Consider the following 22,268-nt stretch of genomic DNA (forward strand, 5'->3'; position numbering starts at 1 on the left):
TAAGTCAAGTTGTAGGCGCGTACTAAGAAAGATTTTTCCAATTTGCCGCCATCCTAATAAATGAGGCCTAGAAATGTAAACAAAACTTCTCTATGCAACAGAGTCCGCGCGTTTCAACCGATTTCACAAATATTTAGTACACTGGTTTCCTTTAACCTATACACAGGCTGAATGGTCTTTCGGGTGCTCTTCTTTGCCATCTTTTTAAAAAGTGGGTAAAAACAAAAAAAACCTATTTTTATGGAATAATGTCCGCATGAAAAGTAATAAAAAATGTCCTGACGGGCTGACGGGCAACGCCGAGTGCCTTCGCTTCTAGGGTGCTACAAAAATATTAGCCATCAGTAAAATCTACCCATTCTTTATATCGTTTTGATGGAAGTTCTTATTACACGCCAGTCCTTAATAAATATTCAAATCCGTAATAAGTTTTGAAATCCGTAATAAATCTTCAAACCCTTAATAAATCTTCAAACCCTTAATAAATCTTCAAACCCTTAATAAATCTTCAAAACCTTAATAAATCTTCAAACCCTTAATAAATCTGCAAACCCTTAATTAATGTTGAAATCCTCAAATCCCCCCAAAGTCCTCAAACCCTTAATAAATCATCGAATCCTCAAATCCCCCCATAGTCCTCAAATCCTTAATAAATCATCGAATCCTTAACAAATCTTCGAATCCATAATAAATCTTTAAATCCTTAACAATCTATAAATCCTTAAGAAATCTTTAAATCCTTAACAAATCTTCCAATCCGTAACAAATCACAACGGTAATAGTTAGTATAGGGCGCTGTAGGTTAGCTGTGGCATAGGGGCTAGCCACCACCCCTCTATGCAATGTAAAGGGACCCACCTGTAAATAAGTCGCGAGTTGACTTAGTGTGGACATCCCTTCCTAGACCAATCTTAGATTATTATTATTAAATCACAAATCAAAGAAATTTGCATAGATTTCAAATCTCGTACACATTTTTAACGAGTGACGGACCCCTCGCTGCCTGGTATATAATAGCGTTTTCCTTTGGGTCCTCGCGGAGCGCTCCCAAGGAGCAATAAAAATGGTAGTAGTAGTTTCCAGCTTCGTTAGAGACTGTTTTTGAAGAATAGGATCTCCTAGTTTTATTCCTCCATGGGAGCGCTACGCGAGGACCCAAAGGAAAACGCTATAAGTGAGACCGGGAAGAGGGAGAGGGGGCGTATCGCCCGGAGAGGAGAGAGAGGAAAGAAAGGTAGTTTAAATTTCGCGGGTTTTCTGAGTGAAGGAAAGAGGATGATAATTTTCGCACACTTTGAGCGCGTGATACATCAGATTAATCTGGATGGTTCGGTTCGGTTAGTTTCATTCATATTAATTGATATGTGACGTTATTAGAAATTAACGGAATACACGATTGTGTTTCAGAAATGTTTTTAGTTGTACGATTTATTTTAATAATACCTTAGGGAGATCAACTATATGTGGGGACTGTTACTGCATGGAGGCGTGTTCTTGAAAGTTAGTTTTTTCTGAATGAATGAATGTTTTATTGACCTTTTGAAAACAATCCCTTTTAAATCAGGGAGGAACACTCTTGGTGTTCACAGGTCCAGAACAATACAAATTACAATACAAAATAAAATACAATACAGAAACCACTAAAATATTTACATTTAAACTAATGACTATGTACATCATCGAAGTGCAGAACAGGCTAAGGTTCCCCAGTAGCACAAGCCTTCCGCATAACAGTCGGTTAAAGGTCGAATAGTCGGTTTACGGTCCAGTCGGCTGTACCATGCTTATTCCGACTCATGAAGCCGACTACTTCTTTTAGTTGGCAATGCCGACATCTATCTGACAGTTGGAAATGAGATGGTTTAAAGTAGGCTTGCCTACCGTCTAGAAAATTCCAACTTATTTTTTGCCAATTGATTACCGACTCTCTCGCGCTAGTCGGTATTGTGACGTTTAAGAAGAGTAAAATTAAAAGCAAAGTTATTCTTAGGCCGTTTATTAACCGACAGTTGGAACTGTGGTGGTTTGAAGTAGGCTTGCCTACCGTCCTAAACATGTAACCCATTTTTGCCAATTGATTACCAACTCCTTCCCGCTAGTTGGTATGGTCACGTTTTAAAAGAGTAAAATGAACAAGATGGCCCCGGCCATACTATGCTTTGTGCGCCCTCTATTGGCTAGAACTGGTGTGATTCCGGCAAATATTTTTGGCGGTATTCTCTTTTTCTTTATCAAATATCCTTTCGATTGTGAACAAAATCAATTTAGTATGACTTTGGTTTAATATAATCATTGACCTTAAAATAAATTCTTTAACAAAAACAATTACAGTTGTTTTTATATTATACAAACTTTTTTGAATTAGTATTCACAATAAAATCTTTCAAGTGCGGTTTGATAAACTTAATGATAGTTTCGACAAAGCACTTTCAACGGTTATATACAGTTACAATTTTTTATAAACAAACATGATAATTTGTAGATTAAATTATCGCAACAAAATCGTTCTATTAACGTCTGATTACTCAAATAACCCTTAATAATAAATTGGACCAGGCAGTTTGTAAGGTTCTTTTTTTAACAAACCAAACTTATTATTTGAAGTTTAAATTTGCCTGTAAGCGTTCTTAATAATTTATTTAATTATCTGTTGATTTTAACTTATAATAAGAGTAGTCAATTACTTACCATGACTAATCTTAATAGTTTCTTAAATAAATAAAATACGTTGACGTTGCAAAGCCACATAAGTATGGTTCTAAATGCTATTAATAAATTTAAATCTAATTCCGCGCGCGAAAAAGGGCGGAAAGGCACTCAGCCAGCCTGCCAGCAAGGGTCAGGCCAATAGTTTTGCAACTCGAAGCGCAAAAGCAAAAACACAAATAATATCATATGAAGTTCAAGGATCATTTTTTTCCACTTGTTGATAAATAATATCCAATGCCAAAATTGTAAATTCAGTATTCAATCCACAATATATTTAGGTCTAATGGTCCAAATGTAATGAAACTTTAATGAGAGATGTGCTACTATCTATTATATCTAAAAATGGTTAAAAACTTTCAAATTAATTAGCTTTGTCAAAATGATAAATTTAGTACTTTCAGGCCCTTTCCAAGATTAAACATAACGCTTTCACATGGCGCTAAAAATCCTATAACTAAACCAAATTACACGCCATAAAGCTTACAACACATCTAAATGGGAAAGTTCAGAAGAGCCCTTGTGTTTCTACCAAGTAAACCTTACTATGTAAACGCAATTTTAGTTCAAAACTGTATTTATTGGAAATATTACATATTTTGAAAACAATAAAGAGTAGAAAAATCATGATTAAGACTCTAACTGAAAGGGTGGGGGAAAAGTATCACAATATCAGTTACTGTTGGTAAAAAAACCAGGATTTACTTGAGATATAGTTTTAAATTATACTTAGTTGTCAAGGAGGTCCAAGAAGAAAAAAGCTTCCTCGCAGCGGTACTCTACTTTTTCGATGACATTCTGAAGCTTCTTGCGAGGTAGACCTTAAGGCCCGTTTTCAATCAAGATTTTTTACCTCTCCGTGTGACGTAGTCCAGGAGAGGTTCTGTAACGGCCGTGTCTGTGTGTGTGTCTGTCTGTGTGTCTGTCTGTCCGTTGTTACACCCACGTGACCGCGTTCGCAGTTTGCGTATCGGAGCAAACGTGTTCGCCATTTCCGAACTGCTTTCACAGTCACGGAAATGGCTCCTCTACTTGAGTTCTCACACCACCATCTTCTGGTCTTTGTCCATCCCACACGAACACCAGTTTGTACATACTGGCTTCTAATCACCACCATCTTCTGCTGGTCTTTGTCCATCCCACTTGGACACCAGTCTGTACATACTGGCTCCTATACACCACCATCCACTGGTCTTCCGTCTACTCCACATAGACACCAATCTGTATCATTGGCTTCTAACACCACCATCCACTAGTCTTCCGTCTATTCCACATAGACACCAATCTGTATCATTGGCTTCTACTCCATTATCATCGTTTGGTTTTAGGATATACGCGGCGATCAGCTAGGGTTACGAGAAACGTCTAGCCTCCCTAAGGTGGGATCGCCACCAAAGGTTTTCGCAATTGCGCTTTTTCCTTACTATTATAATGGAAACGAATCGTATATATACCCCAAAATCTGAAGAAAGCGGGCAAGAGGGGTACCCTTCACTTTAAACGTCAATATTAGCAAAGTTTGAGATGATAATAGGTATAACCAAAAACGGATTTATGGGATAAGAACGTCGGATCGTAGCTTTAGCCTCTAGTACCATCCTCGCATACTTTATTGAGAAACTTCGTCTGCTTATATTTTGACTCCACCCACAAATTCGATCTCTAGAAGTAGCTATATACAGAATTTGTGGGTGGAGTCAAAATATAAGCAGACGAAGTTTCTCAATAAAGTATGCGAGGATGGGAAGTAAATTCGCTAACCCCGACGTTCTTATCCCATAAATCCGTTTTTGGTATAACTTTATTTTAAACGATTTAACTATTATTAATGTTAATTATTGAAGATTAAAATAATTAAAAATAATTATATTTATTTAATTATTAAAGATAAACCTCTCGTGCAAAGAGAGAGATTATCATTGCCTCCTATATCTACCAAGGCCCGTGCATGCGATATATTTCCTTCATTGCCTCCTATATCTTTCAATGCCCGTGCATTGTGATATATTTCATTCATTGCCTCCTATATCTATCAAGGCGCGTGCATTGTGATATATTTCATTCATTGCCTCCTTTATCTATCAAGGCCCGTGCATTGCGATATATTTTTCAAAACAACAACAAAAATGGGAAGCTCCTCTCAGAAACATAATAATTTCTTTTCTCTGTATATGAAATGAAAATATGGATAATATTGCGCTCCTTCTTTAACGGTATGAATCCTTGCCTGTCTATTAATATTTTACGTAGGAGTAATACGTTTTTAGCGAAGTCTAGAGAGGATAAACATAAGCGAAATTGTTTCGAAAAAAAATACTGCTTCCACTAATGGGTTTATACTCCTTGTTACTGTTGTATAGAGTAATCATGATAAAAGCTTAAAAAATACGAGAGGACAGACCTTTTTTATCCTCTTGTTTTATTCTTAATAAGAATATAAAACATTTATTTTTTGATGCTAAGATTGCTTTAAAAAAATCCAAACGGTTAGGCATTGGTAAAAAAGACAAATGATATTTTTCAAATCTAATGAGATAACGCCCACCTAGTTGAAAATTGGCCTTTTTTATCCGCGGGAGCCATTCTTAATGAGAATTTCGATGCTAGTAGGTTGTCAATTAAACTGCCGGTATATTATTGTTGTTGGAAATTGGATATTAAGTCAAATTAAGTGGTTGTAAAGAGCCAGCAGGTTTTTGCCACTTCTTTTTGTGAGTATTTGATTTTTGTATGTAAAATGGAGGAAGATAATGTTGAGAGTAAGGATGAAATGCTTAAGCGCAAAGCGCGGGAAAGGATGAGGGCAAAAAGGTCGACGTTTTCATTGGATACTTAAGTTTATATAATCTTCTCGACACGGAGAGGTAATATTTTGGTTTTCCCAACTTGTTTGAACAAAAATTAAGCTTTTGCTTCAAAAGTAGAAGCCGAAAGCCGATGTAAAAAATTTTGGTGTTTTCAAACAAGCTTCAAATTAAGCTTTTCGCCTTTTCAGGCTTTAAACCTCCGAGAAGCAGATATCTAAATGAGTTTGATATTTGCTTCTCATTTTCTTTAAGCTTTTGCCGCTCAAACAGTTTTAAAGTGACGTCAACCTAGATTCACCAATTAGATTACAGCATACAGTATCCATGGTTACAGCTATCGTCTGCAATTTTTTTGTTAAAGGCAGCTAGTGTTTCGGCGCGTACGGTTCAGTTTTGCTACGGGTTTAGGACTTTTTTCGAAAAGAAAATGACGTCTAAAAAAGAACTGAAGGAAATACGAGAAAAATTAAAACTAGAACTGGAAATTAAGAAAAAAGAAGCAATGGAAGATAGAGAAAAATTAATACAAGTTGTGTTTGAAAGACCAGCGTTGTGGGACAGAAGGTCCGAGGCTTACCGGAACAGGGATCATAAACAAGGCTTCGCCTAAAAACCGACATTTTGAATGAGGTAGAACACTGTGCAGACTACGCATGAAAATGCAATTTATAAGTCACGCCCACTTGTAATTTTTTATTCATTTGAAGCTTGTTTGAAAACGATCCGAGTTTCAGCTTCTCCGTTTTAATTTTTTTGAAGATTTTTTATCTTCGAAAGCCCGTCAAAAGTTTCCAAAAAAGCCACAGCGAAAAGCTTGGAAAAAGTTGATTGAAAACGGGCCTTTACATTTTAATGCAACAATTTTTTATCAGTATCATTTAGTAACGAACGCAGAACGTTCTCATTATATGTGTTATTCAACTGATCAGGTTTCGCGAGACCAGCCCCTGTGCACGTTTACAAATCTAAGAATATTGGTTCAAGAGGTCTTGGGTTTATAATCTATTACTCTCTAAAAGGCCGGTTTTGGACAAGGATGGGGATGGGTTTCTTTCTTGGAAAATGGTTGTAAGTACTGAATTGTGGATTAAATACTGAATTTACAATTTTTACATTAGAAATACTAAATTTACAATTTTTACATTAGAAATACTGAATTTACAATTTTTACATTAGAAATACTGAATTTACAATTTTTACATTAGAAATTCATTTTTATTCAAATATTTATCCCATTTAATATAATAGAATAGATTGTAACACACCTCAGGGTAAAATTTCAGGACATTTGGATCTGTAGATCCGAAGATATCATCAGTTTGGCCTTGGAAATAATTTTTACACAAAAAAGCTTTAATCTTTCTTAGTATAATAAAACACATTGAAACACACGTCTCACTACAATTTAAGGTCATTTGAATCAATAGGTCAAAGGAAGGATCTGGCAAAAGTGATTTCGAAGATAATGTTTTGCAAATTTTGAAATTTGGTTCATAACTGTTGCGTTTACGAATGGGATAATGATATTGATATTGTTTCTTGATGTCTAGATAATGGTTTTCCTTCTGGTGAGAGAAACATGTACATTTATTTCTAAACTCATTACTAAATGTGAAGTTGTAGTATTAGGTTTTGAATTATCATGTTAACAATGCTTATTTTGATTACGTTTATAAAAATAATATTGAACTTTTTTTCTTAAAGTTAGTGATCATAAGTGATGATTAGTAATTGATTACTCTTATTAGTTAAAATTAAGAGTTTATTAAATAAATTATCATTAACGTTTATAGGTAAATTTAAACTTGAAACGATATTTTGTCTTTGGCAAATATGTAAGTGAAAAGAACCCAATTGAGAGTTAATTAAATAAATTATCATAATCGTTTTTAGGCAAATTTAAACTTGAAATGATAATTTTTCATTGTCAAAATTTGTTACTGAAAAGTGAAAAGAACCTTAGAAAGTGCTTGTGCTTCGTAAAATTTATTATTAGGATTATTTGAGTAATCAAACTTTAATAGAAAGATTTTATTACGAATGCCAATACTTAAAATTAAACATCAAATTATCATTTTTGTTTGTCCAAAATTATAACGCGCTTAAAGAGAAAAAATAATTTTTTAGACTTTAGCTTATCTAATCCCAAAACCTAAATTCCCAAATTAAATGTACAGGTATAGTTAACCTCAAAAATGTGTCTGTCTAGAAGCACTTGCAAGTTAATTTAATTAACTTACAATATAAATATATATTTATTTAATTCGAACACTTACAGAGATGGTAATATCATAAACTTGCTTAGTTACAGAGGTTTCCCTGATACACTCTCCAGAGACTACGGTATTAATTTCTTTTGGTTTACAAATCAAATATCTCTTACTTTAAAAATGTGTTTAGTTTTTATTATATTTCAGACTTTCCGACGAGTACAATTCCTAAAATAATTTTGTAAACCTTCTAATGCTAAAAACGCGACGTATTTTATAATTGTAGCGCTACCCGTTTTAAACTGCCTATTTACCATTTGCGAATTTCCCGCCAAGAGATTTCAATTCTCGGCATGTATAGGCGCGCTACCATGGAAACGCGAGACTCGCCGCCTCGTACAAAGTTCCCTCCTCCCTGCCCCTACCTAAGACCATTGACAACCCCCGGGACTCGCAACGCAAGCTTTCTACTTTTCGTGGTTTTCTGTTACGCGCGATCCTAGCGACCCTTGCGGTATATTGAGGAAACTTTTAGGGGGTACCGAATTTCCGGTTTACAGGTTCCTCTTTGCTATTTAAAAATGGCGGATCACGACGAAGAAGATGAGAATGAAAATGTTAACGTGTACATATTTTTTTAACTACCATATTGCAGATATCAAGCTAATTTAGCGATGTATTATTTTGCTATTTTACCATAATTGTACAGTAAACCGTTGCGCCCTCGGCCTCCGAATTTAGAAGAAGACGATCTTATTTCTTTTTTTAAGCGATATCCGGAGCCGGAAGTTCTGCACACCCTATAGTTTCTATTCGTTGCCACTTAGTGGCACCCTTGTCGCGAAAACAGCCGTAACTCCTAGAGGCGGAAATTTCAATACGAGGATCTTATTGCGTTGCGAGTCCCGAGGGTTGTTAATGGTCTTAGCCCCAACTAAGCAACACGCGAGAGGAACGCGCCGGCCGCCGACGTGGGAGAGATGCTAGGTTTAAGCAACATAACTCGAGTTTGTTGATATGACTAGACGGCCGAGAGCGTAAAGGCGTCAATCCGTGGAGTGAGAGCTCTGTGGATGGTGCGGGATCGAAACCCGGTCGAGGAGGAAAATAATTTCGTAAATAAATAAAATTCTTTCACGTTGCAGAGCCACCTAAGTGTGATTCTGAGTACTTTTTAAAAATTTCCGAATTCCGCACAGGAAAAAGAGGGGGGAAATGGGGAAAAAAGGCGCGCCCAGCCGTAATCAAATAGTCGTACTAAACCTTTGCACCATCCGATAGATGGCGCAAAGCAAAAACGAAGTTGTTGTATAGGCGTTTTTCCGTGGGACGGTTTTTTGGACTTTTACTATTCCGGATATGCCACCAATTTTTTTTGTTATTTATTTAACTTATACTATATTTCGACCCTCAAGCAGAAGTTGATAATACTATATTTTTGGCAACACTAGAAACATAACGTTACAAAAAACTGCAAAGCAAGAAAACACATCTGATTTTCTAGTTTGAATTTTCCCTCCTGTAATTTCTCGGGTCAGGTGACACGCCTCTGTTCTATTGGCGTAACTAAGGTAACGCCATGCACGTCATCATCGAAGAGGGCGCTGCTAGTGCGAAAGCAAGTTAGCCTTTCCAGTATCTCTGACGCGGCTGGGTCGTTAGAATGTTTAAACGAGATTTTTGTGGTCGAAAATGATTAGTTCTAGGCTTGCTAACTTTTAATTTCATCGCTAAGGTTCTTTGTCACACTATATAAACTATAAACGTATTCGTTTGTCACGTAAGGTTTGAATTTTGTTATTGAATTATCAATTTATCTACCTCATAGAGCCAGTTTTATGCATAAGCCTTTGCTTTTACCTAGCTTCTCATCTGGGAGACTGGGAACCACACCCCTATAAAGTGAAACCAAAACTTAAACGTTTATGTATACCTTCAGTTTCTTTGTTCGAATATAAAAGAAGCAAGTGCTTTGGGGCGCTTGGAAATCAAAAACCTTATATATTAAAGATTTTTGGTTGTGAAAATAATACTGAATTCCAAAATAGATCTCAATTTGTTTTAGTTACAGAATTTTTTTGGGTTTCAAACATTTTAAGAGAAAAATGTTTTTCTTTTTCCTTAAAAAAGATCTGTAAGTGTAAATCAGGGTTGCCACAGTACCTGGATATCCTGGAAAAGTCAGGGAATTTAAAAATGGGCCAAAAGGTCAGGGAAAAGTCGGGAAATTTAAAAAAAAAATTTTAGCAAATTCTGGGAACTTGATTTTAGTGGGTAAAAGTATTTATTGAAAGAGTAATGAAAGTTTCTCCTTATCCTCTCTTAACACAGAAAACTCCATGAGCAATCCTTAAAAATGTCTAGAATTGTTTTTATAAAGTAAATGCCTTCAAAAAAGCTCTTAAGACTGTTATTTATAGTTAAAATGATTCTTATTCATTTTGGTGCAACAAATACATTGGAAAACTTAATGTAGAGAGTTTATTTAATTATAAGCACTTAAAACGTGCTGTAAAAATTTACCCTACCGCCCTAAAAGGTCTGGGAAAATCTGAGAAAAAGGTCAGGGAAAACCTGGAAAAGTCCGGGAATTTTGTTCTGAAAATTCCGTAGCAACCCTGTATATTTTTCATTAAGATGTTTGTAATTTAAGAGATAGTAACTGGCCACATCGAAGATATTAACAATGAATATTAATAAATGCTTTAATTGATGTAAATATTATACTCGCCCTGAAAAATTTTACTTTTGGTTAAAACCAATTAGCTAGGCAGCTAATATTTCCATTCGACTAGTCGTGTAATATCGAATACATTGTTTAATCAAGGATTATTTAAATAATCCTTGGTTTAATATTTGAAATTGTCATAATTGATGCTCAACCTGTATGTTACTTGAAATACTCAAAGTACAAATTGTAAAGTGATTTTCATTGAAAATGTATTAAAAAAATTTCAATACTTGGTATCAGTATCCTTTACTATAAGCGAATGAAGCCTCGAGTTAAGGCTTGATCGTCGCAAAACCGTCGGGCCTCGAGTCAAGGATTATTTAAAATGTCTAAGGATGAAACGCACACACAGATTTCTATAGTAAGGGAATGTTCTCTAGTTGTTCCGAAATTTTAACCCATCCCCCTCTTCTCCACCTGCTGTTTTGGTGCGTCAAACGGGAAAGAAATATAAATATGGCGCCACCTATCTTATTTTCGCGAAAGCATGCTGTTTAGAGTTCTTTTTCGAATTGTCAACGGTCGTTAAGAACATTTAGTTTAAGATTCAAGAATGAGGTTAGTTCCTAAAAATCATAATTTAATTTTAATAATAGATTAAAGCAATAATCCTTGATTAAAGCTAACATTCAGTTCAAGAATATACGAGGTGAGTTTACAATAATTTAGTTTAATAGGCAAGGCTTAGGTTTTGGTAGATCTGCTAGAGCAGACAGAGAGCGACAAAACTTTCAAGAACCCGGTCACGTGTTGACGCTTCAAAATATTGGCTTTCCGGTTTGCCGATTGTGCCCGCTAGGTACCGTTTGGAACATCTACCTTCGATATTTCCTTCTCTGCGTTTTATCCTTAGACATTTTAAATAATCCTTGCTCGAGTTAAGGTTTGATCGTCGCAAAAGCGTCGGACCTCTTGCTGACAGGCGGTTAAGTCGACTCTCAAACGTGTCGGATGAGGATCGTATTTCATTCGTGTCGTAACAGTCGGTAAACCAGTGGGCCGTCGTCCCACCGGGCGGACATTTCGATTCTCAAACCCTTACTCTACCAGCCCTTTACCGACGATTTACCGTTCCCATACTAAAAAGCCGCGAAATCGTCGGATTGAGCGCGGCTTTAGGTAGGCATAATGACGCCGACATATAGTCGGCCAACAGTCGTTTTATAGTCCCCTCATAACAGTCTGAAAACCGGCGGGCCGTCGTCCCGCCGGGCGGACATTTCGACTCTCAAACTCTTACTCTACCAGCCCTTTACCGACGATTTACCGTTCCTATACTAAAAAGCCGCGAAATCGTCGGATTGAGCGCGGCTTTAGGTAGGCATAATGACGCCGACATATAGTCGGCCAACAGTCGTTTTATAGTAGCCTCAAAACAGTAGGAAAACCGGCGGGCCATCGTCCCTCCAGGCGGACATTTCGACTTTCAAACCATTACTCTCCCGACTTATTAGTGACTTTTTACCAACTCGTCGGTAACACACAAAGCCGACCATGTAGGCCCTACGTCGGCAGTGCTACTGGGGTTGGCATTGTCGGCGCAAAGTGGCCCATTTTTGGAGAATCGATTTCGTTGTCCCTACCAAATCTACGTTTAGCCCCTCGCCAAGCGCCAGGGTATCCTCGATCGTGGGCAACCCAAAGGTCCTGCATGAAATATTAGTGTTTTTCCACTGATGCACTACCTTCGTGACGCGAGTTTCGTTGCGGCATAAGCGGCTAAATATGAGTTTGTTTTTGTTATTATCAAGTTTTATCAACTGAATAAATTTCCCCTTTTCCAATATATTACTAAATTCGATAAGTTTTGACCCCAAAATTCCATTTGTCATGCCCCCTCACAGAAAGATACTGCCCCCTCTGCGTAACTTTTCTGGCTACGGGCCTGCCTTTATGTCGCTACCTTTTCCAAAGTAATGCTAATTAGCTCGTTTATTGCAACACTTACCACAATATTGCTATTTTAGTTCCTTTTTACCCTCGAAAAGAGGCGCACTTTTAGCCACTCTCGCTGCGACTAGCTGATCCCATTTTAAATCATAAATATTTTCCGAGAATTTAAAAATTTCTCTTGCTACGTCTTTATTTTCTTCCCTAAAACTTAGCAACATATTTAGTTGCTCTTCATAAACCTTTTTCCCACGTTTTCTAGGTATTTTTGACATTTTTAAATGTTGTTATTCCCTTGATATTGGTTGAAATCTTCGCAGACGATAAAATTTTAATTTTTGGCGCCAAAAATAATTTTCTTTCTTAACGCTTTAAGTTATCCCCGCTAGATAGCGCAAATGTCGTTGAATCGCATTTCAGAGTGATATTAAATAGCGTTTTCCTTTGGGTCCTCGCGGAGCGCTTCCATGGAGGAATAAAACTTGGAGATCCTATTCTTCAAAAACAGTCTTTAACGAAGCTGAAAACTACTACTACCATTTTTATTGCTCCTTGGGAGCGCTCCGCGAGGACCCAAAGGAAAACGCTATAAAATTTGCGCTATGAGATTTGCGTTACGAGCGTAACGCTAAAAAATTATAACGCGTGATACAAAACATTTATCACTGTGCAGATGAATCACACCCCTAGTCTCTTAAAGATTCCAAGAAGAATTCTTTTTATTCCTGCTGCTACATATCTCATAAATTTTATCTAACTTACATATTTCAAGTAGTTTGTTTCTCTTTGACTAACTTACCAAGCTTATCTTTAAAATTGATGTGAAAGCTGAAATATTTTTATATCTTGTTCTGCGTGGAGTATGCTACTTCTCAGTTTAAAACTGTTATTTTTCTTTTTTAGGTTAACTTTTAGTGAGAGCCGACATTAACATTATGCTTTAGATTAAAAGTTTTTTTTATTAATTACTACTTGAAACGTCTCATAAATACAAAGTAAATGAACGGTCTCAGCGCGCCCAATCCCTCGAACTTCTTACTTTTTAGGCCTATTCTTTTCAGATACTATTATCTAAAAAGTATACCGACTACAACGTAAAAATCTTTATGTATACAACAGCAACGTTAACGACTTTCGAATTTTCAAACTAGAGCCACTTTCACACTTATAAAAAAAAATCACGTTCGATTGTTGCAATCGCTTCGAAGTGAGGTTTCAAAACTATCAGCTCTAATTAGTTCTGTGGAAGTTTTTCTTAGATAGGTTAGGTGGCCTGCACCATGATATAATCTTTTTAAGTCTCTTATCTCCGATAACGGTATGATTAAAGAAACTTTATGGAGAAAGGTTCAATTAGAGCATAACTAAGCGGATTCGAAAAGTAAATGGCGAAGTTTAACCAATCTCACTGTAGGCGAATAATTTAAATTAGTAAACATTTTTGATGATTTAGGGTCATCTTGCTTTATCTCCAAAATAATCGCGTGTTGCATCTTTGATTGATGAAAGCGTTGTATGAGGAATGGCGAGCGCAAGACTCAGATCGGCGCCCATTAATGTGCGAGAAAAAGATAGATTTAATAATCCGGAAGGGTAAATACATTTATGAGTACTTTCATATCTTTTGCTCTCTCAGATTTCCAGAATTTTAAATACCTTATGGGAAAAGATGATTTTACTTCGGTTTTAAGGGATAACATGTACTAAAACATTTTTCACAAGCATATATATATGTATCAGAAGCTCTTCTAGCATACCATCTTAGACTTACGCGCTTTTCAAACGGTTTTTCCCCGTGAAAATAGCATTAAATTTCTTAAAATATTCTGATTTTTCTATATATTTGACTTCGGTTGATTTATTCCCGTTTTTAACGCTAAAAAAGTGTATTTTTTTTTTATTTTTTAATCAACTCTTTTGATAATTTATTGGAGCTTGCCACGTTTACAATTGCAATTTTGGTAAATCCAAGAAATTTTCATTAAAATCAAATTTCATGAATGTTAATAATTTTTTTTTCTGTATTTTTTGTGATATTTTTGTTCCAGGTTTTCCCTCACAAGTGGCAAACCTGAGGTAGACTGTGCCTAGAAAGTTAAACAACAGATTTAGCGGTCTCTTAAAATTGTTAAGGTATATTGATCATAGATAGGTTCGTTTTAGGCACACTATGCTGAATTGAATCAATTTGCATGTTTATAAAGGCTACAAATTATTTCACATTGCGTGGTTTAATCTATCTAGGTGATCGTACCTTGTTAGGGAAAATGTCAATTAGAGGAATTTGTATTCCCATTTACATTGTCTAAAGAGCCTGTTAATAATTGACACATTTTTCCTCCTTAGCTCCAAAGCGTTACAGGAAGAAGCTGTTTGCTTAGAAATTGAACATTTTTTAACGGAAGACGTTCACCATGGATATACACGACGCTTCACAGAATGGTAACAAAAATAGAGTTAAAATCTTACTGGAGACTGGTGAAGACCCAAACAAGAGGAAAGGATATGGTTTGACGCCATTACACATCGCTTGCCAGAATGAACATTTAGATATAATCAAACTACTTCTTGAAAATGGAGCCCAAATTGACGCAACCGATGATGTAGGAAGAACATCATTATTCAAGGCTTCCTTTAATGGCTCCTTGCAAGTGGTCAAACTATTGCTCAAAAATAAGGCTCTAGTCAATGAAGCTAATAAAGATGGCACAACGCCCCTAATGGCGGCTTCGTGGTATGGTCACCTCGATGTCGTCATTCATTTGCTCGAAAACAAGGCATTAGTCAATCACGCCGATAAAGATGGCGATACAGCTCTAATAAGTGCTTCTCAAAATGGTCACTTGCAAGTAATTAGCTTATTGTTGGATAAGGGTGCCGATATTCACGCGATTAACAATGCTGGCCATAACGCCTTGCAAGAAGCACTAGCTTGTTACAAAGAAGAAATTACAAATTTGTTTTTTGAGCATGAAATAAAACAACATCGCGGTTCAACTGCGAGCGAACACGAAGAAGGGATCACGAAAGTTCGAGAAAGTGTAGTTAAGTTGAACGAAGAAGTGAGTAGACTGAAAGCTGAACTGAAATCGATCGCTAAAGAAAAAGATAATTCAGATAAAGAAAGAATAGAGGAGATCGATAAATTGAAGCTAGAACGGTCAGAACTATTTGTCCGTTTAAATAGCTCACAGACGACGGAAACGAACTCCTCAAGAAATGACAAAGCCAAGTTTCGGGCCGAAGAACGAACTATGGCACAACTGACGGAGACATTAATGAAACGAAATCAGCGCATTACGTCTCTATTGGACGAAAAGGAGAAATTCGACGAGGAGAAAGAGTTTGAAATCAAGAAATTGAAAGATCGTCTGGAAACGGTCATCTCCGAGAGGGATGCCGAAATAGCTAGACTGAACTGCATAATTCAAGATCTAGAGAACCAGGTGCAAGATCTGACCTCGAGTAACCACGAGCTTGGTGAACGCAATGAACAGCTAGTAGCTTTAGTTAGAAAAAGAGACATAGAGATTGAAAGGCTAAGCGAGCTGATCAGTCATCTCAAAATTGAATTCACAAACGTCTACGCGCCGGTGCAGTTGTTAAACATCAACATCGGAGCCGAAGCTGGAAAAACCGACATCAACGTATGTTGAATATTATAAATTTAACAAAATGGTGAGTTTAAGGTGCATATGCAATTTTGATGACAAGAATTTAACTTCAGAAACACAAAATAAAATTTGATTCATTAAAAATATTGTATTTTGTGAGCAGTGCACTTATAATATATTTGTTGAAGATCAAAGACATAAAACCGTACATCGTTTGTTGAACATTCTAACTTGAGTTTTCTAGCGAAACGAGGCAAGTTTAAAATCTTGAAACTGCTTATCATACACGGAGGAATAGGCCATGGTATCATGACAAATGAACAGTATGCATCTAAACGAGCAAGGAGCATCGGAAAATACTTGGTTTCCTATTTTGACCCCGACCGAAAATAAGCCAAACTTTGTCTTTATTAATATTTATTACAGTGGACAATTTTGATTAGTCGTGAACTTTTTATTTATATTTTATTCATGAGTGTTGTGCACATTTCGGAATTTATGAACCTTTTGAATATTTTATTAACTTTCAATAATTTCAATGCTCGAGTATTTTGAAAGTGTTATAGAAATTATAAATTTTTATAGTGTAGCGGCCATTCGAAGGGGCAGGCTTTTTTCCCTCTCTACTGACCATTAATGATATAATTAACGTCAACGGAAATTTATCTGTATGCACGAATCACATTTTATATTGAAAAACGTTATGTTAATATATCTATCAACCAAATAACATTGAAAATAGTTTTATTATTTTAAATGTTGTAAATACAATTTTTCCTTGATCAAGAAATGTGCCTTATTAATATAGAACGTTCTTAAGTGCCAGAACACTAAATCATTATCACGTGTTTTAAAATATCTATATTAAATTCTCTTAAAACAAGGTTATGTTAAACTCTCTTAAAACAAATTCATGATGAACTCCCGTAAAACTAAGTTAAGTTAAACTCCCATAAAACATGGTAGTGTTAAGCTTCCTTAAAACAAAATTGAATTAAACTCCCATAGTACAAAGTTATGTTGAACTCCTTTAATAAATTTTGCATTTAAGACTCACTGGAAAAACCACGGTTAAATTCACAACGCACGAAAACAACAATATTATAATTAAATAATTAATATCACAAGGAGATAATCAACATCAAGGAGGTATCTCACCTGCTTACGAATGAGGGTATTGCGTGTCAGGTTTTCGCTGACGAACGTCTCATCTCGAGTGTTCATAAAAGTTAACATGTGAGCCCATTGTGAGGGTTGGCACTGGGGGTCAAGGGCTTGTAAAAAATTACATTGTCCCAGAACATGCATTTTACAAGGAGGAGTGTGAAACCCAAGTTGTTAAGAAAAAATTTATTAGAAAGTTTTCCTCTTTTAATTCTTTTGCTCAGTAACGACATAAAAGCAGGCTGCTTCTCTAGCGTCCAGATTATTGATCAAACCAGCTTTTAACAAGACGGCCCAAGGGCTCGTAATAGTAGCCACATCGTTCGAGTGAATAGCCCCTCTATACCCTACCCTAATGAGTGGATAGCCCCTCTATACCCTACCCTAATGAGTGGATAACCACTCTATACCCTACCCTAATTAGTGGATAAAAACCTCTATACCCTACCCTAATGAGTGGATATCCCCTCTATACTCTACCCTAATGAGTGGATAACCCCTCTATACCCTACCCTAATGAGTGGATAGCCCCTCTATACCCTACCCTAATGAGTGGATAACCACTCCATACCCTACCCTAATGAGTGGATAACCACTCCATACCCTACCCTAATGAGTGGATAACCACTCCATACCCTACCCTAATGAGTGGATAACCACTCCATACCCTACCCTAATGAGTGGATAAAAACCTCTATACCCTACCCTAATGAGTACATAACCCCTCTATACCTTACCCTAATGAGTGGATAACCACTCCATACCCTACCCTAATGAGTGGATAAAAACCTCTATACCCTACCCTAATGAGTGGATAACCCCTCTATACCTTACCCTAATGAGTGGATAATCCCTCTATACCTTACCCTAATGAGTGAATTTTCAATGCTTAAATGATTTACCGTGCCTAAAATCAGAGTTAATAGCCCCTCGATGCCCTACTCTAAACAGTGATAAAATTACAACCGTATAAATTTACTTATGCTGTAATTCTAATATTCCAGCGAATCGAAGAACAGATAGTTTTAGTGATAATCCCCTCGATGAGTTTACAACATAGACTTATGCCGATGCACACTTACCGCATCTTATAAATTTCTAACAAAGACTTATGCCCAGAAACGTTTGAAAGAGAAAGTTTAATTATAGTGATTACCCATTTAAGTGATTATCCCCTCGTATTACCTTTAGCAATGCTAAAATGATCAAACGCATAACGCTCATTTAACACTATATTAGCTCTATCTAAACCCACATTTGAATTAACCGCCAAAACGTTCCAGTCAAACATAACATAGATGGCGATAGCTACCGAACGAGAAGGAAACACATGAGGAGCGCGGTAGGAAACGGGGAAAATCGTTATCTATTTAATTAGCACATAGATAAAAAGAAAACAAATATAAAAAAACTCAAACATACAAATGCATAAGTATCGGACCCCACAGATAAAAATTCAAAAGTATCCGACCCCAGAGATTAAGAGGTACCCCCACCCCACATCACCCCGTCATTTTAGAGATAAAACTTAAGGATAAAAACTGAAGGTTTCTATCAAGTCTCTATGGATCAGTGGTAGAATGTCTGTCTACTGCGTGAGCGATCCGGGTTCGATTTCTGGCTGTGATTCGAAAAATTTTTTAATTAATATTAAATCTCCAACCGAGCCCAGTTACCCCTATGGGTGGGTTGTGGTAATGTGGAGTTCCTGTTAAGCTAAAAAATAACGATAACGAAAGCGAAAACTCCGGCCACAAGTACTACTACTACTACTACTACTACTACTTCTACTACTTCTACTACTACTACTTCTTCTACTACTACTACTTCTTCTACTACTACTACTACTACTACTACTACTACTACTACTACTACTATTATTACTACTACGGCTCGGGTCAAACTAAGAGCCTCATCGTATACTACGATGTGGCTAAAAACAAATACTACTACTACTACTACTACTACTTCTACTACTTCTACTACTACTACTTCTTCTACTACTACTACTTCTTCTACTACTACTACTACTACTACTACTACTACTACTACTACTACTACTACTATTATTACTACTACGGCTCGGGTCAAACTAAGAGCCTCATCGTATACTACGATGTGGCTAAAAACAAATAGGCCTCGTCATTAAAAACAGAATTGTTTACCAGAAAGACATAATATAAATATATTCCCTAATGGAAAACGATAATGGAAGAGCATTTGTCTAGATTCAGTCCGAAACTAAATCAATTTGATGTATTTCGTAATGTTTCCTTTTCATTTCGATTTTAACGTTACCTATGCAATTTTTAATTAACATTGCACGAGACCCGACCATATTTTAAATTAAAATTTTGACCTAATTTAAAAGAGCGTGTATTTTGAAATATCATTGGTTCTCTGAAATGCGTCAGTGAGACGCGTGTAACAAAACTTTGACAGGAAACAAAATAGTTTTCACCTCTTTTATATTCCTCCTTTCGTGAGAAGAGGTTGACCATCGTTCAAAATATATTTGGTAACCAATAGTTTCGTGACTTTCTGTTTAGCCTCGCCTTAAATTCTATATTTTAACTTTTGAATGCTTGACGTCGATGCTAACTGCAAAAATGTTTAACGGTTTGCCTTCATGCGGCATTAGGACCTTAGGGAACGCTATTTTTGTATCACTTAAGGTATGCTCTTCTGTAGCGCAACACTGTGTCTAAAATTCCTGAATTCATCGGTAGTATAACGAAACCTTTGGTTGAGTTCTCGTTTCAACGCTGTTTCTAAATTTGTCATTTCAGTATGTTCATTTAGTGTTCATTTAGTGTTAATTTAGCTAAAGCTTTCGCAAATGACTTGCAACCCGCATTCTACTAGCTCCTTATTTACTAAATATTTGTCACTTAAAAATGAAAATGTTTTAATTTATATTTTTTCCCAACGGTACAACTGTAACGCGAGTTATTTCCCCCGTTATTCTAACAGAGAGAACGTGTTTCGGTCGAGTGAAAAGCAATTGAAACTGTCTTTGAAATCAATCACTTGGAAAAGTGATAGGTGAGTGAACGAATTATTCGATGCCAATCATGCCATTATTGATATTTGTAATTTTCCTCATAATTTCATTTTAAGATTTTGCATTGTTTTCATGGGGCTTATTATAACTAATTAACTCGCATTTTAACTCCTCAAAAGAAGAGTTAGCTGTTCAGCGACCGTTAAAGGATTAGTAGAATTCATTCTAAGCTTCCATTAATCTTAGTAAAAGAACGCGCCTTGATTAATTAACGAGCGAATTTTTTCTAAGTCGAACCGACAGACTCGCGAGCTTCGTCACTGAATCTATTTTGTCAACATAAATAGCGTTCCGTAGTAATTTTACATGAAATAAAGCATGGGAAAATTTGCTTTCTCTTGCCTCTAACCATGGGAATAGAACGATTTCTTCTCTTTTCAACAAGGGACCGTCCATAAACTACATCACGCGAAAAAAATCATTTTCTGACCCCCCCGTCCCCCCAGATCACGCTTCGTCACGCTTTTCTCAGACCCCTCCCCTAAAAACCACGTCACATTTCTTTAACCCCCCCCCTTCCGCACTATGATTTGTCTTAATTTACAAATTTAATTTGATTAATTACTTGAGTGATATGCCGCCCTCTCAGAAATATTTTGCTCGGCTGAAAATTCAAGTTCTCTTCCGTTTTAAGCTTTTTCCCTCTGATTGACCTTTAGAAATTTAATGTCTGGATGTGCTTTTTATAAGATTCAAAAAAGTTCCATAAAGCTTAGTTAAAGGGGCACACTTTTTAGGTTTCGACACTGTCACCGAAAACAGATTAATCGAGCTTGAGATTTAGAAAATTTGCCAAAGAATCGAAACCATTTCAATCGGCAGGGGGATTTGATTCATCCTCACAAATAATAGGGGCGAACAAACAGAGACATGAGAGAGTTTACGCTATTTATTTTAAATGCGCCGTTTAAATTGGCTATATAAAGGTAAAAAAAGATAATTGCTTAAATTTTCTACTATTTAAGCGATGATGGAATAACAATTTTGGTAAATTATTGTAATGGTGGGCTATGGAATGTTGTCTTTCTTTTTCTATAACATAAGAGAACCAATCGGCCTCTTACTGACTTCGTAACAAAGTCAATGCGAAATGTGACGTCACGCATCGAAGAACCCCTCCCTCCCCCTTGTCACGGACCGTCACAAATTTAGAAACCCCCTCCCCCATAAGAGTGTGACGTAGTTTATGGACGGTTCCCAAGTGGTTTAGCCACATCGTTTGATGTGAACATCAAAATGATACTTGTAAACGTATAGATGGCACTTTTAGTATTTTTAGGTGGTATTAGGCCTTTTCTCTAATGGGGTAGTAAAACTGTACCAGTCCAGAAAGAACATATAATTTTGTTTATTAAAGGAATGTACAATCCGTTATGTATGGGCGGGGCCTATATCAAACTTATCTTCCATCAAATATAGCTCTACTGAGCATGCGTGAAGTTCGTAGCATTATCAGAATGGGCATCTACCGTAGAAACAGACGTTCAAGCAGACGACAGCCTAATCACTACTCCAGGAAATAGTAACACTACTACTTAAAAATATAGTTCTTGAGTCTTATAGACACGCCCATACATAACGGATTGTACATCCCTTTAAGTCCTTGGCTTTTTTACTAATTATTTTAATATTATAAGGCCTAAGTTTCCTTTGTAGTGTTTAATTGAAACCTTTATAGTAAGGTAGAATAAACCATTTTTCTGGTTCAAGATCGCCTTGTCTTATTGTTTCCAACTTGTCCAGATCAATAACTTTTAGAAAATTATTAATAACATTCTTGGGGTATTCACTCTCTTTTAATTGCCGTTTGAGTTTCTCAAGATCAACAGATGGTTTATTTGAGATTTTATTGATCCTATAATTAAGGCTTTTAGCTAAACCATTTTAATATGATATGCATGGTACGAGTTGTGATTAAGAAACGTTTTTGAGTGGGTTTGCTTTTGGTATAAGGAATGATTTGGTTTTTTGATCTATCGATTAGAATATCCAGAAAAGAAAGCTTGTTCTACTTCTATTGTGAATTTTTTTTTTGATTTTTAGTGTTAATACGGTTATGGAGATGAGTTAGTTCCAATTTAT

General features: G+C 36.2%; 1 protein-coding gene and 3 long non-coding RNA genes across 11 annotated transcripts in view; all 4 read left to right on the forward strand.

Moving 5' to 3' along the window:
* Nucleotides 1–952: 952 nt before the first annotated feature.
* On the forward strand, nt 953–16,974 carry LOC149718742 (uncharacterized). 8 transcript variants are annotated; one of them, XM_089852168.1, is made up of 6 exons: nt 953–1,500; nt 13,248–13,339; nt 13,406–13,725; nt 13,798–13,937; nt 14,393–14,477; nt 14,691–16,974. In XM_089852168.1, exon 6 carries the CDS (start codon nt 14,759–14,761, stop codon nt 15,998–16,000), a length of 1,242 nt encoding a protein of 413 aa, XP_089708294.1. In that variant the 5' UTR covers nt 953–1,500; nt 13,248–13,339; nt 13,406–13,725; nt 13,798–13,937; nt 14,393–14,477; nt 14,691–14,758; the 3' UTR covers nt 16,001–16,974. The 8 variants fall into 8 exon arrangements, with proteins under 8 accessions (XP_089708294.1, XP_089708291.1, XP_089708292.1 ...); XM_089852165.1 differs by lacking the exon at nt 953–1,500 and adding an exon at nt 14,230–14,305 and having other exon boundaries at nt 12,084–13,725; XM_089852166.1 differs by lacking the exon at nt 953–1,500 and adding an exon at nt 14,279–14,305 and having other exon boundaries at nt 12,084–13,725.
* LOC149718743 (uncharacterized) lies at nt 9,179–10,686 on the forward strand. Its single transcript, XR_016377791.1, has 2 exons — nt 9,179–9,503; nt 9,588–10,686. It is a non-coding gene; the product is annotated as an uncharacterized LOC149718743 (long non-coding RNA).
* On the forward strand, nt 10,899–11,422 carry LOC149718744 (uncharacterized). Its single transcript, XR_016377792.1, has 2 exons — nt 10,899–11,012; nt 11,077–11,422. It is a non-coding gene; the product is annotated as an uncharacterized LOC149718744 (long non-coding RNA).
* Nucleotides 16,975–22,093: 5,119 nt separating the features above from the next.
* LOC149718745 (uncharacterized) overlaps nt 22,094–22,268 on the forward strand; it is a 1,417-nt gene continuing 1,242 nt past the window's right edge. Inside the window, exon 1 of the long non-coding RNA XR_016374615.1 lies at nt 22,094–22,268. This exon is cut by the window's right edge and continues 197 nt beyond it. This is a non-coding gene — a long non-coding RNA (uncharacterized LOC149718745).

This window comes from Phalangium opilio, unplaced genomic scaffold (genome assembly GCF_054372755.1).
Source record: "Phalangium opilio isolate 3A_F unplaced genomic scaffold, DU_Popi_V2 ptg000002l_1, whole genome shotgun sequence".
Lineage (NCBI taxonomy): Eukaryota > Metazoa > Arthropoda > Arachnida > Opiliones > Phalangiidae > Phalangium > Phalangium opilio.

Excerpts from the sequence above, each read along its gene's own strand:
- LOC149718742 (XM_089852168.1), top strand. The coding sequence starts at position 14,759 with ATGGATATACACGACGCTTCACAGAATGGTAACAAAAATAGAGTTAAA.